Source organism: Gadus morhua, chromosome 9 (genome assembly GCF_902167405.1).
Source record: "Gadus morhua chromosome 9, gadMor3.0, whole genome shotgun sequence".
Lineage (NCBI taxonomy): Eukaryota > Metazoa > Chordata > Actinopteri > Gadiformes > Gadidae > Gadus > Gadus morhua.
The window spans coordinates 6473540-6488539 of record NC_044056.1 but is presented as its reverse complement, the minus strand read 5'-3'; the positions used below and the strand labels follow the sequence as shown (position 1 = coordinate 6488539).

The window sequence follows — 15000 nt, the reverse complement described above, 5'->3', positions numbered from 1 at the left end:
ATGTTTAAACAATCTCTCTCTCTCTCTCTCTCTCTCTCTCTCTCTCTCTCTCTCTCTCTCTCTCTCTCTCTCTCTCTCTCACAAACATACCCATACTCATACTCATACTCATACTTACACACACACACACACACACACACACACACACACACACACACACACACACACACACACACACACACACACACACACACACACACACACACACACACACACACACACATACACAAACACACACAGTCCAACATGTGCCAGCTGCAGTCAAGATGCCTTTTTTCCTACTGGGTGGTTCTTCTCAGTTTCTCCCCGGTTCTGAACTGCATTCAAGCTGAATCCAAGCAGAAAGCGGTGCTGTGATTCATGATGACAGACATAACCACACCACAGTACAGTTCACTCATGTCCATGCTGCCACACCACCGGTAGAACCAGGGAAATACTGTGGATGTTAGATGAGGGGATGCTACTTGGTGGCCTCGCGGCTAGCCAGTAGCCATGGATACGATCACTCTCAGCGTGACTTTGGTTGTAATGTCATTTCAAAGCGTTTAACGGCCTGACCGTGGCAATAACACGGGCCAAGGTTTTGGGGTTCGAATCCCACGGACGCTGAAAAGGTAATGAATGCACTCGTGGTAGTGTAAGACGGCTTCATATAACAGTGTCCAACAAACGGTAGATATTATACACACTTAAAGCACCTTTGCTTTTGAGAATGGAGCACTCGAGTGCACAGTGCAGAGAGTGCTACACACTCTCGTTCACACACACACAAACATCACCACCGTGGTTATGAGAGTCGAGACTTTGGCAGGCGGCAGGCCTGGAAGGAATGTGTTCATTTGGATGCGAAGCTGACAGCCTTGTGCTGAAGAGGCACTGAGTGGCTATGTGAGGAGTTGGGACACACTCCATTGATGCACGCTCCCCTCGCCGTGCCTCGTCCCAAGGCCAAACTAAACTGAGAAAATCCCTCTCTTGTGCGTATTTTTGCCGTATTCTGGCTTTTGTGCGTGTGTGTGAGTCAGTGGGATATTGGATACAGGACATTTGTTCTGCCCAATAATTATGAACACATGATTAATCATCCGGTCAACTGAAACCTCCATGCAGGCCTGATTTCACCGCTGGGGAAATCGGCTTGTGTTGGAGATTGTTGTGAAGGCATTCACAACATTGAATCTTATATCGAACATGTCATCTCATAACCTCAAACATTTGGTGAAGGAATCTCTTTGAATGACTCTGTGACGTGGAGGAGAAGGGGATATTGATTACCTGTCAATTAGAAAGTCTCTCTTTAAAGAACAATGTGTTTTTAAACAGTGCCCCTGAGTGTAACGACTTAATGAACGCATAGAGCAGACGCACTGCAGACGGCAATCGGGCTGGATCACATTTAAACACGTCTTGTGGCGTCTTAGAGCGAGGAAAGTGGCAGTTGGGTCTTTGCCTGTCTCCAGGCTACGGGTTATGATCGCAATATAAGTACCCGCTATCAGCTCTGATCTGCTCCACGCTAAGAGGAGAATGAGAGTTGAATACTTTAAAGAGACCTCCTGTTGGTTTTTTTTGTCTTCAGTTTGCCCTTCCTTAGACAGCCATGGATTAGACATCCATTTAAAATGGGTCAGCTTTCTACCGTTACGTGGTCTCTTTTGAAAGACCTTTAAATCTACACGCTATTACTTTGTTGTGATACAATAGCAAACATTAGGCCATGGATGGGCTAACCAAGGGGTAACCAACCTCAGACAGCCAGACCCTTTAGACTTCACTGATACAGCGTTGGGGTATACTGGTGGGGGAGTACAGTCCTGCTGCCCTCTGAGGATCAGCGAGTCTCGTAATGGAAAGCTTGCAGGTTAACACTGGTCATCAAAGCCATATGTCCGTAAACCCCCTCCATATGTTTATGAGGCAGGCTGGACTATCCGTCGGTTCACCCTCTGTTGCTGGGGGTTAAGTTTCAGCTACGGACGAAAAGCAGTGATGCGTATTATTGCCACTTGCAGGCCTTCACAAAGCCATAGAGCCTGAAGCTTCAAACGCTTTAGATGGAGAGAGAGAGAGAGAGAGAGAGAGAGAGAGAGAGAGAGAGGGAGAGAGAGAGAGAGAGAGAGAGAGAGAGAGAGAGAGAGAGAGGGAGAGAGAGAGAGAGAGAGAGAGAGAGAGAGAGTGAGTGTACTGTACTGTACAACGTGTCGACCTGGTTCACAGCCGCCAATCAAACACTGTGTGGATGGTCAAGACCATCAAACAAAACCAAGGAAAATCACAAGATTTGACGTCACCCAGCCCTGCCTCTCTCTCTTGTTGCATCTGGAGTTCAAAACTCCGGAAGACAACGTTCCCAAGCTCTCTCTCCCTCTCCCCCTCCCCCCACCCCTGGGAGCAGGAGTGAGAATTATAAAAATCTGTTTTCAGGGGGCCGGGTCGTGCGAGGGATGAGGCAGGACGGGACAGAGGGACATCCGCTGGGAGTTCTCATGTGGAGCGCGTGAACAGCTTGTGGAGGAGGAGACGGGGGCGAGGGACAGACCATAGGAGACACAGGAAGAGAGAGTAGAGAGGAGGACTTTGGCACGGGGGCTCTTCTTCAGCTGGGGCCGGGATGAAATGTGATCCGGATCTCGGAGAATAATGTTAGTAATGTTGAAGAGAGCTGTAGCTCTGCCCTAAAGGACAGAGGCGGTCTGGGGGACCAAGGCATCATAGCCGTCGTCTCTCTTGGCTTCACCGAAACATCCTTTACCTATATTTGCAAAAATCCTTGAACAAATGTACAGATTCTACTCGAAAAGCATTTTGCCAGGCGCCTGCCACAAATGTAAACAATGACAATATAGGCTTTCCGCTTTTGGAACCTGTGTGGGTCTGTCAGTACGGAGTATGGGGACAAAACTGTGAGTACAGTGAATCGTCATACAAGTACTGCACAAAATGTCTGATCACAAAGACGAAAGCACTGTATTGGCATTTTTCACATTCGTGGGCAGGAGTGCTCACGCTGAATGCTCTTTGGCAGACTCTGCCCATGAAATACATTTTGACCAATGATATGAGTAATGGATGTTTTGGTGACGCCAATAGAGACGGTTACGATGTATTGTCCTTCAAAGTTGTGCTGCGCTGCTCACCTTGTGTTTCCCACACAATCTGATATGGGTGTTGATCTGTAAACACAGGTCCGCCAGACGAACATTATCCAACCAAGCAGGGCGCTTTAGTGGATTAAGTGACACCCTGGTCTCCCATGGGTGCTGCTGTCCACGGTGGCCAGGTTAGGTATTGTGATGGTTGTAAAGCACGCCGACTTTCTTTCATGTTGGCTTTTGTGCGGGCAAGTATGTGTGTGTGTGTGTGTGTGTGTGTGTGTGTGTGTGTGTGTGTGTGTGTGTGAGTGTGTGTGTGTGTTGTGTGTATGTGTGTGCGTGCGTGTGTATCATGAAAGCGTGTGTTCCCGAGAGTGGGGCTTAGTTGTTGTTATTACCTGTGGTTTGGTATAATTGCCCCGGCCTTTTTGGAATGTATTACTTACCACCAAACACAGCGGGGCAGTTCTTCGAGGGTGCGTTTTGTTTTCCATTGGTCTGCCAACGATCGTTCAGGTCTTATATCTCATAAGACTTCTACGGGGTTGCGTGTCCGATGTTTCTGAGAAGAAGTATCCGCCTTAGAATGTATCTATCAGGTTAGCTCAGAGTCGAATTCCATTAGAAAGCTTTCGTCTTAAACATGGAGCAGTGGCGGTTTTAGGCACGGGCGAACCGGGCAGCCGCCCGGGGTGCCATATTTGTGGGGGGCGCCAAATCACATGGGGGGCGCCACGAACAGTAAAAAATAAAAACGAAAGAAGCGGTTTTCAATGAAGTACATAACATTTTGGCGCCCCCTCTGGCTGTCTGGATGTCTCTGGCAGTGTGAGGGAATCTCCTGGGTTATGTAGGGCGGGGGGGCGGGGGGGGTCCAGGGGGGGGCCAGCTCTGGCATGGACCCCTCACACTGGAGCCAGAGCCGTAATTGGTAGCACATTGGGACGGGGGCAGCAGCCGTACATTAATCCAGGTTGGCTTGTTGTATGTTCCTCTACGGAGACAAGAGAGGCCTGATGCATCTTGTGACTTTTGGGGTTTTGAAAAAAGCAGATGCCCCCCCCCCCCCCCCCCCCCCCCCCCCCCCCCCTACCCATCCACCCGTCCCCCCTTCCCCTGCCTTTGCGGGAGAGGGGATGTTACGCGACACCGTTTCCCAGATGGGGGGAAGAAGAGAAAGGGGTTTGTTTGTTCTGCCTGATTCATCCTCCCGTTTCGTTCCTTTGTCTGGGCCCTCTGAGGTTGTTGGTGGTGTTTGTATCGGCTGAATGATCCTGTCTTTATTCTGCCCTCGCCATTCTCCCGTTCCACCTCATTGAGATGGATTCAGGCTAGTTTGGGAAATGGTGTTTTGGTGTTTTCTCTTATTGTCCCGCTGAAGTTCAGTTCCCCGTTTAAAGAGTTTTGAAAAGTTTCAACTTCTTCAATTAAATCAATGTCTATTCAACGAGTAAGTGGGTCCCGAAGGTTGGTGCTTTTGGTGAGAAACTTTTTAAAGCTAATTCGGGTAGTCTATTTTTGCCATATAAATACATTAGTATCATGCAATATAGCAATACTTTTCTTTCCATACCCTTTGTTCTATCAAATACGTTCAAGACAGAACTTGTGGCTAACATACTTGTTGCTTGTATAATAGACATGAATATATTATTTGTTTCTCAGTGCACCATTTCAACGGGATGTAGAATGCGAAGTTCAAAGAGATAAGACTTCCCCATTTAAAGTATGAACAATTCAATAAGGTTTTTTTGTCTTGGCATGTCTTTGCGTTAGGAAGGCAAATGTTGCTGACTGTTTAGGGTTTTTCTGCGCTTTGACCCTATGATTCAAGTTCCAAAAATGCTAAGATAAGAGATACACAATGCACTTTTAGAAATCAAAAACAGGAAATGTGAGGGTCACAGCAGAAGTGAAGGACATTAATAGGAATTAAACTGTAGATATTATATGCTGAAGATAGATACCCAATATGAATATTAGAAATGTAAATTCAGAATGTTAATGTAAACATTATTGACATTAAGAACCGCCTATGCCCCATTATTGACATTAAACATTACTACATCTTAAAACCTCTTCCTGCTTTCTCTACAAGTTCCCTGTGGTAAAAATAAAAAGGCTAAAAAACGAACAGAGCAGAATAGGTTTTCTCTTGCGGTCTGCTTTCTCTCAAAACAATCAACACACCTAATCACTACACTCAGATTAATTAACGTCTTTCATCACATCTTCCATTATAGCAATCTTCTGATTTCAATTTTGATTATTTATTTCAGTTAGGTAATCTATTTTTCAATTACATCTTTAATTTTTCTTTTGTTTATTGTGGGAATGCACAACATGTTTTACCGCACGATGTTGCATTTGGCAAATACATCCTGAATCTTGCCTCTTAACAGAAGTGGCATATTAAAACGTCGGAAGCAGTTAGTTTGTGGGTTGTTTTTGCTGTCCCCGCGCAACAGCCGAAACCACAGAGGCTCTCAGGAGCCCCTTTATGGGTTTATGGTTGGTCTGCTTGTTTGTACATATTTGGATCCCTCCTTCAGCCCGGCCCTTGGGACGCAGACAGTTGTACGCACTCTGGGCCGAAGGCCCTCACGTCTGTATAGAACAGAACGCGATAGAAGAAAAACACGCAATAATAATCAGAAACGCTGTGTGTGGCGCTGACTCAGCCGCTAAATATACCGCTCCTACCCATCGGCCTATGGATAGGAGCGGTATATTTAGCAACGAGTTAACGACAGAGAGGGAAAAAGAGACAAAACATGTCGTGGAGAAATTGATTGTTTGCTGTATTGTGTTTTCTACTGCCCCCCTCCCTCTCAGTTCCTGTCTGTCTGGTTTTGCGGCCGAAAGCTAATTTTGATGCCGTGCCGCGGTTCCTTAACAATGGAGGAAGAGAGTTCCTGGAGCCTGTGGGGTACAGTGAGTGTTAACAGGACACGACCCACCAAGAAGAGGCTTTTATCAGTATGTGCTAGTCTGTGAGGGAGAGGAACAGAGAGAGAGAGAGAGAGAGGGAGAGAGAGAGAGAGAGAGAGAGAGAGAGAGCGAGAGCTTGCTTGTGCGTTTGTGTGTATAAAGGTGTTTGTGTGTGTATCTGTGTGTGTGTGTGTGTGTGTGTTTTTTTGCGTGCGTGTGTGTGTTTGTGTGTGCACCTCCAGTGCGTGTGCGCACACGTGTGTGTACGTGTGTGTGTGCGCATGTGTGTGCGTGTGTGAGCCGCATACAGTTGGTTGCCGTGAGAGCCATGTTGTAACAGGTCTTTCATTCAACCAGTAAATGTGTACGTTAGTGTGTGGACGGGATGTATGTGCGTGAAAAAGGGCAACGTGTCTGCGAGGTCTGCAAACACAAGAAAGGGAGCGGAGAGAGTGAGGAATGGAGCCGCGGCAGAGCTCCTATGATGTGAAGTTGAGTGAGATGATACAGCCACACACACACGCACACATCCACACACCAACACACATATGTGCACGCACACTCCGATGCAAACATTCTCACAGGCACACACACACACACACACACAAACAGACACACACAAACACACACAGAGACAATCACACACACATACTCATACACGCACACAGACACACACACACACACACACACACACACACACACACACACACACACACACACACACACACACACACACACACACACACACACACACACACACACACACACACACACACACACACACACACACACACACACACACAGGGTTGGCCTGCTTGGCTGGGGTCCAAGGCTCTGCTATGGAATCAGCTTGGGAAAGCAGCAGGGGCCCTGAACAGGATAGAGAGAGAGAGAGAGAGAAGGGGAGAGGGGGAGAGGGAGAGAGAGAGAGAAAGAGAGAGAGAGAGAGAGAGAGAGAGAGAGAGAGAGAGAGAGAGAGAGAGAGAGAGAGAGAGAGAGAGAGAGAGAGAGAGAGAGAGAGAGAGAGAGAGAGAGAGAAAAAAGGGGACAGGAATTATATGAGAACTTGCTGAGCCCAGATACAATTCCATTGTTTATTTGCCCATCTCCTTCTGACCTACCATCCCTACTTCCTCCCTCAGTCCCACATCACGTCTTCCCTCCTTCCTTCCATCCCTTCATTCTTATTTATTGAAGAAGAAAGAGACGCCAAGAGTGTCTAACCCCTACAAATACATCCCTCCCGTTGTGATAAGGAACAAACACGGGAGGTTTTGCTCAACAGTGAAGTGGTGCGTTAAATCAACTGCAGGCAAAGCTTTGCCATGTGCTCAAATGAAGCTTCACGCGGGAGGAGGGAAACCCTCTCATTAGCCTCAGAGCGGGGAAACAAGAGGAAACGACATGGTTTAATACATGTCCCTTTGTGTTTATCAAACCATGTATTGCGGCCAAGATCTCCCAGTTCCCCTTAGTGTGTGAGTGGAAGTGAGCTGGACCATGGCGTGTTTATGAATGCATGGCTGGGCGGCCTGCATGCCCTGCGCTTGGGGTTGAACGTCCTGAAGGACTTGATAAAGGGGATATCTGTGGCGTTTGTTGTTGTTCTGTGCAAGCTCCACTTGTCCTTTTTAGGTGTGTTTAGCCCGACGAAACAGCGGGGAAGAAGGAAGGAAAGAGAGAAAGAAAGGAGGAAGACTAAATTAAATAAATCCTACAACAGGGACAGATAGCGAGGAAAGGGCTGTTGAAGGAAGAGAGAGAGAGGAGGGAAAATAGCCAGGTCTGATGATGTCATGGTGTTCCCTGTTGGATCTTTTGTGTGTATGTGTGTAAGTGTGTGTGTGCTAATCTGTGTGTGTGTGTGTGTGTGTGTGTGTGCATGTGTGTGTGTATGTGTGTGTGTGTGTGTTTGTGTGGGTGTGTGTGGGTGTGTGTGTGTGTGTGTGTGTGTGTGTGTGTGTGTTGTGTTGCGGGGATGGGCTTAAGGTACAGTGGGACAGGAGGTTGGAAGGGGATGATGATGATGATGATGATGATGATGATGATGATGATGATGATGAAGTCTTTATCGGAAGCAGCTGTGGAGGGGAGCAGACAGGCCTAAGCTTAAGAGTTACAGAGCAGTGGAAGGAGAGCAGCTAGCCATGAGCTAGCTAGCTCAATGACGTCTGCCCCCGAGATTCTGATGAAGCCCCTGGAAGCACTGCTGTCTCTCCCCCATATCTCACACACATACAGACCCAAATACACACATGCATATGTGCACGCCACACACACGCGCGCTCGCGCATATGTGCGCACACACGCGCACACACACGCACGCACACACACACACACAGGCACACACGCACAAACACACAAACAGGCACACACGCAATCACACACACACACACACACACACACACACAAGCACACGCACATACACACAAACACACACACGCATACATACACAATCACTACAGTGATGCCTTTGACCATCATTAGCAATTGGAAGAGCGCCGTCCAGTCAACTCCCAGACATATCACAAGGATATATTTTGTGTGTATACACTTTGATTGAAGCGGCTTTCACAAATCTGTGGACTCACTTTGATGAGTTTACATTTGTCATCCAAATACTGTTCATTTATTAACATCATGGCCCCTGTTGTTAGGATGTTAAACCATGTGAAGAAGAAACTATTCCTTGGATTCAGTGAAGAGCGCACAGTCAAGATAACACATCAGGCCAAAGACGCAGCATTAAAAGTATAAAAGCTCATTGTGAACACAATTCCGTTTTTATAGGGAGTGCCCAGTTCTGTTCTTTCTGTAAAATAAATGGCTCAATCATTTCATTGCTAAGAACGTCATTTTAACTTACAGTTTATGACAAACAGTAAATGGATATTGTACGGCCGTCAGCGAAACACAGAAGTCTTGATGGTGCTTTAGGAAGTGAGACAAGACATTCTAATCACACCCATTTAGTCATATTTCATGGGCCAAGAAACACTCCTTGATTGTAATCGGTGCAATTCACTTTGGAACAATACAGTTTGCACCAGATTCTCTGATGGTTACTCCACCAGCAGTTCAGAAAGCGTCGTTAATCTCAGAGAACATTGTTTATGTTGTGTCACAATTGCTCTGCTCAAAATAGAAACAGAAAAAAATTGAATGTAAAATACAAATAAGTTCAAATAAGGTCAGCAAGGCAATGGAAAAGGAGAAAATCGACACACAAATAACACACCAAAAACACATAGTCATCAACACAGAGCATAGACCAGCTGGGCATGGATCCGTCCCAGACAGACTCATGACATTAATTTGGACGAGCAAGCCGTATATTCTTAGAAGCGTGGGTCTAGTTGGATTTCAAGGAGATTATCTGTACAGTTTATGGACAAACAGAACAACAACACCAACCCACCCACCCCCCCCCCCCCCTCTGCCTGTCTGTGTGTGTGTGTGTGTGTGTGTGTGTGTCTATGTGTGTGTGTGTGTGTATGTACGTGTGTGTGTGTGTGTGTGTGTGTGTACATGTGTGTGTGTATGATGGGTGATTAGGGTAAAGAATTAAACAGAGCCTTGGTGTGTTTATGTTTATAGCTCCAGAAAAGACGCCGGCTATCAAGTGTCCATTTAGGACACTGAGAGGAATCTCCTCCATGGTTTGTTATGCAACTGATGCTTGGCTCCAGGGCCGTCGGACTGCGGGGACAAAGGGGACAGTTGTGGGGGGGGCCCAAGGCAGAGGGGGGTCCATGACCAAAAAAAAAAAAAAAAGTTTTTTTTTATCTTTTGGCCAGCTCCCCCCCCCCCCCGTCAACAACCTGGCGCAGGGGGGCCCATCAGTACCTATAGTATAGGGGCCCAGGATTTGGTGCTACGGCCCTGCTTGGCTCCGATGCCCTGGCCCTGACCCAGACTGTTGCATCTAATTTGGGCTCAGATCAGGGTCCGTCCCCCTTCCGTCCCAAAACCCAAGCCACACCAATCACCTCACCCCCTCCGCCCAAAACCTGGGTCAGACCTTATGGCGAGGGATTAATGTGTGGCTCATTTATCCTGGTAGACAGATCCTCTGAGTTAGTCGGGTGTTCAGGCCTGACTCTCAGCTGAAGGGATCTGGATGTGAACCCCCACTGTCCGCATTCTTCCTGTAGGCCTGCTTGATGACCTTACCCCTACCTGCTCTTGATTTACCTTGACCTTCACAGTGTACTACGAAGAACACTTCAATCAGACGTACACCTCATTCGCTCTCTTTATCTATATCAATAGATATACCCTGTTTCTATAGGATAATAAGCTTGATGTATGACTATGAAACGCATGCTCTGGACGATACATTCACATGCCCGTCCATCCTCTTACACTTGTTGAACTACATTCCCTTCCTTCTCCCCTTCCTGTACCGTGCCAAGCGCAGCCTTTCCCAGCGGCCAATCACACGTCCCGCTGAAGGCCACAGGGAGGAGATGGGCGGGGCGGGGGTCATAAGGGGCGTTGGGGGCGCACGCATCCTTGTAATGTTTTTTTATTGAGCCAAGCAGATGGCTTCCCTTGGCCCCTCGGCCATCTTGCTCCGGGGGTCAGGGTTAACAATGGCCGTCTGAGACAAAGGGTCTTAGTCAAGGCTTCTCCGCTGACCACTGCTGTTGCCATGGGGCCCGTGTGCTGTAAAACCTACTATGTTGTCAGGTTTATTGATGCTTTCTTATTCAGTTTTTCTTATTCAGATTTGAACGAGCCTCAGGTGTGTGTGTGCATGAGTGGCAGTGTGTGTGTGTGTGTGTGTGTGTGTGTGTGTGTGTGTGTGTGGTGTGTGTATGTGTGTGTGTGTGTGTGTATGTGTGTGTGTGTGTGCTTGAGTGGGCCTGTGTGTATGTGTGTGTGTGTGTGTGAGTGCATCTGTGTGTGTATGCGCGTGTGCTTGCATGCGTGCGTGTGCGTGTGTGTGTATCTTTTCCTCCCTGCGTGGCAGTGTGTGTGTGTGCTTGCGTGCGTCAATGCAAGCATGTGTGTCCTTGTATGTGTGTGTAAAATAAATGTGTGTGTGTGTGACTTCAGTGCATCCATGTGTGTGCTTACGTGCATGTACTTGTATGCACATGTGTGTTCCTGTGTTGCTGTGTGTGTGTGTTCGAACGCATGCATTCCCGCGTGCGTCTGTGCGTCCCGGTGTGTGTGAGAGCTAGAGAGAGGGCTTCTTGGTCAGCGGCTCTCAGGCATGAGTGAGAAGGCGAGGCGTGCTGCGACGGCACCTCAGCGCCGACAACGATCCACTCCGCCGTCCCTGGCTGTCACAGAGCCGTGCACGAGTGACGAGCAGCCCCTTGAAGAGAGAGGAGGATTCCATTGGTTAGCTCAGCACAGACCAGGGCCTTCCACTGGGGCCCCATGGGGCCCGCAAACAGCCTTGAGGCTCCCGACTATTTTCACAGTGTAACAGTAGATCTGTATTATTCTCTCAAATATCCGCTTTCCTGTCTCTTGACATGTAGGCCACGCCCCCTTCCCCCCCCCACCCACCCCACAGCCTCCGTCCATGTGATATGCACATCCCCCCCCCCCCCCCCCCCCCCCACACACACACACACACCATGTAAAAACATACTATTTTTAGTGGTTGCATACATTCTTCGGCCTTTCACACTCAAATCCTCTAGCACGCACACACACACACACACACACACAGGACACACACAAACGCACGCACACACGCAAGCACGCACTCAAGCAAGCACGCACTCATGCAGGCCCACGCACGCCACACACACACACACACACACACACACACACACACACACACACACACACACACACACACACACACACACACACACACACACACACACACACACACAGCCACACCACACTGGTTTCTCATTACACTTTGGTTTCTATTGGGGTTAAGTAGAGAGAAGGAGAAGCTGGAAACATAGAATAATTATTATTATTATTAAAAAGCAGAAATGTTGCCGTTCGCCCTCAAACATGTGACCTCCGCCGCCCGCCTCACAGCTGAAAACCATTTGGGCCGCGGAGCGATGAAGGGCTGACGCAGAAACACGTTGCTCCTCTCCCTCTCCCACCCCCTCTCTATCCCCTCCCTGTCTTTATCTCTCTCCCACTCCTTCTCCCTCTCTCACTCCCTCCCTGTCTCTCTCGCTCCTTCCTCACACTCTTTCATTCACTCTATCTATCCCTCCTCCTCCTCGTTCTCTCTCTCTCTCTCTCCCTCTCTCTCTCTCTCTCTCTCTCTCTCTCTCTCTCTCTCTCTCTCTCTCTCTCTCTCTCTCTCTCTCTCTCTCTCTCTCTGCCTCTGTGTCTCCCTCTCTCTCTCTTACTCCCTCCCTCTCTCTCCCTTTGTCCTCCCACTTTTTTACCCACTCTCTCTCCCTCCGCCTATTTCTCTCTCTCTCTCTCTCTCTCTCTCTCTCTCTCTCTCTCTCTCTCTCTCTCTCTCTCTCTCTCTCTCTCTCTCTCTCTCTCTCTCTCTCTCTTTCTCTCTCTCTGGGGGGTTGTAAGGGGGTGGCAACCAACACACACACAAAGAGAAGAAAGAGAAAGAGGGAGAGAAAAATAGACAAGGTCAGGGGAGAGGGGGCTCACTGTAATGTGAGCAGTGAGCTCAACTACCAAAGATCAACGTATAGCTGTCGTGGATTTCCTTATCAGATGTGACTGTAAGTTTACGTTGCCTATTTATTGCAGAGCAGAGTCTGTGAGAGGGAAATGTTTAAAAAAAAACAACATACAGTACAGGTCAGGTTCTTTTCAACACAGTTAAACCGTTGTGCCTTTTATGGGGCTGAATTCAGGCAGAACCTATATCAAGCATTATTCCCACATATATATGTACCAAAATCATCCTTTATTATGATAATTGTGTGTGTGTGTGTGTGTGTGTGTGTGTGTGTGTGTGTGTGTGTGTGTGTGTGTGTGTGTGTGTGTGTGTGTGCATTTGTGTATGTGTGTCTGTGTCCGTTAGTGCGTGTGCGTGTGTGTGCGTTTGTGTGTGTGTGCATGTGTGCATGCCTGCGTGTGTGTGTGTGTGTGTGTGTGCCACATCTGGATAACACACAAACGCACAAGTCACATCAGAAGTAGACCAAGTGACTGGTTATTTTATTATATTAAGCAGGCTTATGTTTCCCTCCACAAGGGAACATGTTTGAGTGAATAAATGCACAATACAGCGAACAAGTTAACCCCCCTGACCTATTTATACCTCTCTTTCCCATTACTACAACACCTGTGGCAAATCATGCACTCCCTCCACAGCCTCTAGACCCATGCCAGCTCTTGACCAGCGTTTATGGGCTCAGCCCTGCGAATAGCGGTGCATTAGGGACTCTGGTTCAACCCAGGGCTTATATTGGGCTCAGCTTCGCTCCGAGAGGGCCCCGCTTTTATTGCCCTTTTGACAGATGGACCGAGTAATGCCTGCAAACTGGCCGTGCGTTTACCCCGCGTGCTAGCCCTGGCATTGTTTATCGTACGAAGAACAGAATGAGGGAGAATACAGGGAAGAACACAGGCGTGCAGAGAAACAGACAGAAACACAAACACACACACAGACATGTGCAGTACAAGGTATTGTTTAAGGTGGAACCGTAACCTTGTGCAAAAACGCAAAATTGCAAAAGAAGAAAAGTGTGGCTCCTGCGAGGAAGCTAGCGCTACTGCGTGAATAGCATGTCAACAACCTTCCTATCGCTACTTCTATAAAGCGTGAAAGTGGAGATCCCCTTTTGCTCTGATAAGGGTGAGGGTTTGACTTCATTTACGGTATCCAGTACTTTTGCGTGGGTCTTCTGTAACGCCACACAGGCCTTAGACCGCAGTGTGAGTTCACAGCTGTATCCTCCAATTACTATTGGGAAATGATCAAAAGCTAACGGCTAAGATGAGTCATGGTAGCACTTAGAAGCTCATGTGGTCTCCCACCGGTGGATCGAGCTCCAAAAGATGGTTATTGTTTGTTTGTGAACTTATTGGTGGACTTTCCCATCCCGGACATTCCTCCAAATGAAGAGCATGAGTGTCTATAAATACAGCCTCCATAATAGATTGTCAACAATGTTTTATTATGTAGCCAAACGATAAAAACATCCTAACAGACTAAATAAACGTTTAAGAGCTTACCCATAGCTCTACCCACTAGCACAAGTAGGACATAACTCAGTTACTTAATACCATTTTTACCTCTTCCACACATCATTCAAAGACGGTGTTGATCTGCTGCCACTGTAAACGACCCCTTTATATATTAGGCCAACCGGAGGACGACTTACTGATGTTGTTTCCCTCTGTGTTTCTCTAGGATGCCGGCTGCTAGCACCATGACTGGAGGGACGGCCTTACTGCTCTGTACAAACACTGACAGCTGTATCTACCAATCAGTCAACGGGTAGGTACACACAAGACCCGCCTCCAAATAACTTATGTTATCAATATTATCCAGTGCCTGTATGTGGCGTGTCTATATCTATGAGTGTGAGTGTGTGTGTGTGTGTGTGTGTGTGTGTGTGTGTGCTTGTGTGTGTGTTTATGGGTGTGTGTGTGTGTGTGTGGGTGTGTGTGGGTGCGAGTGTGTGCGTGCGTGTGTGTGTGTGCGTGCGTGCAAGTTTGTTTGGGGCCATAACATTGTTGATGATGCCCGTCTGCACATAAAGGGCTCCAAAACAACAGTGCTCCTCATTTAAGCATTCCCTAAATGAGGCCATTGATCATTGAATCACCCCAGCGAAGTCGGCTTCATTCATCAATGTTTTCCCTTGCTATATACCCAAACCAGAGTTTCATATTAACAATCATCATAACATCTTAACATGTCCCTGCACCCCTTTGTCGAGGACACACTTCCTGGCCTTGAAAATTCAATTTTCTCTCCCAAGGCTTCGCGTCTTAAGTTCTGTACTGCGCTCTTAACTCAGGACAGACTCAAGATGTGTCGTTAAGCCCCCTCGGCAGACCG

The 15000-nt window shown here is 47.7% G+C and overlaps 1 protein-coding gene across 1 annotated transcript in view; it reads left to right on the top strand.

The window, feature by feature from the left end:
• Positions 1-15000, top strand: part of si:dkey-82f1.1 (DENN domain-containing protein 2A) — a 40942-nt gene that overhangs the window by 4887 nt on the left and 21055 nt on the right. The window contains exon 2 of the mRNA XM_030365933.1: positions 14347-14433. Coding sequence (XP_030221793.1) covers positions 14348-14433 — 86 coding nt within the window. The 5' untranslated portion in view covers position 14347. The remainder of the gene's footprint in view (positions 1-14346; positions 14434-15000) is intronic.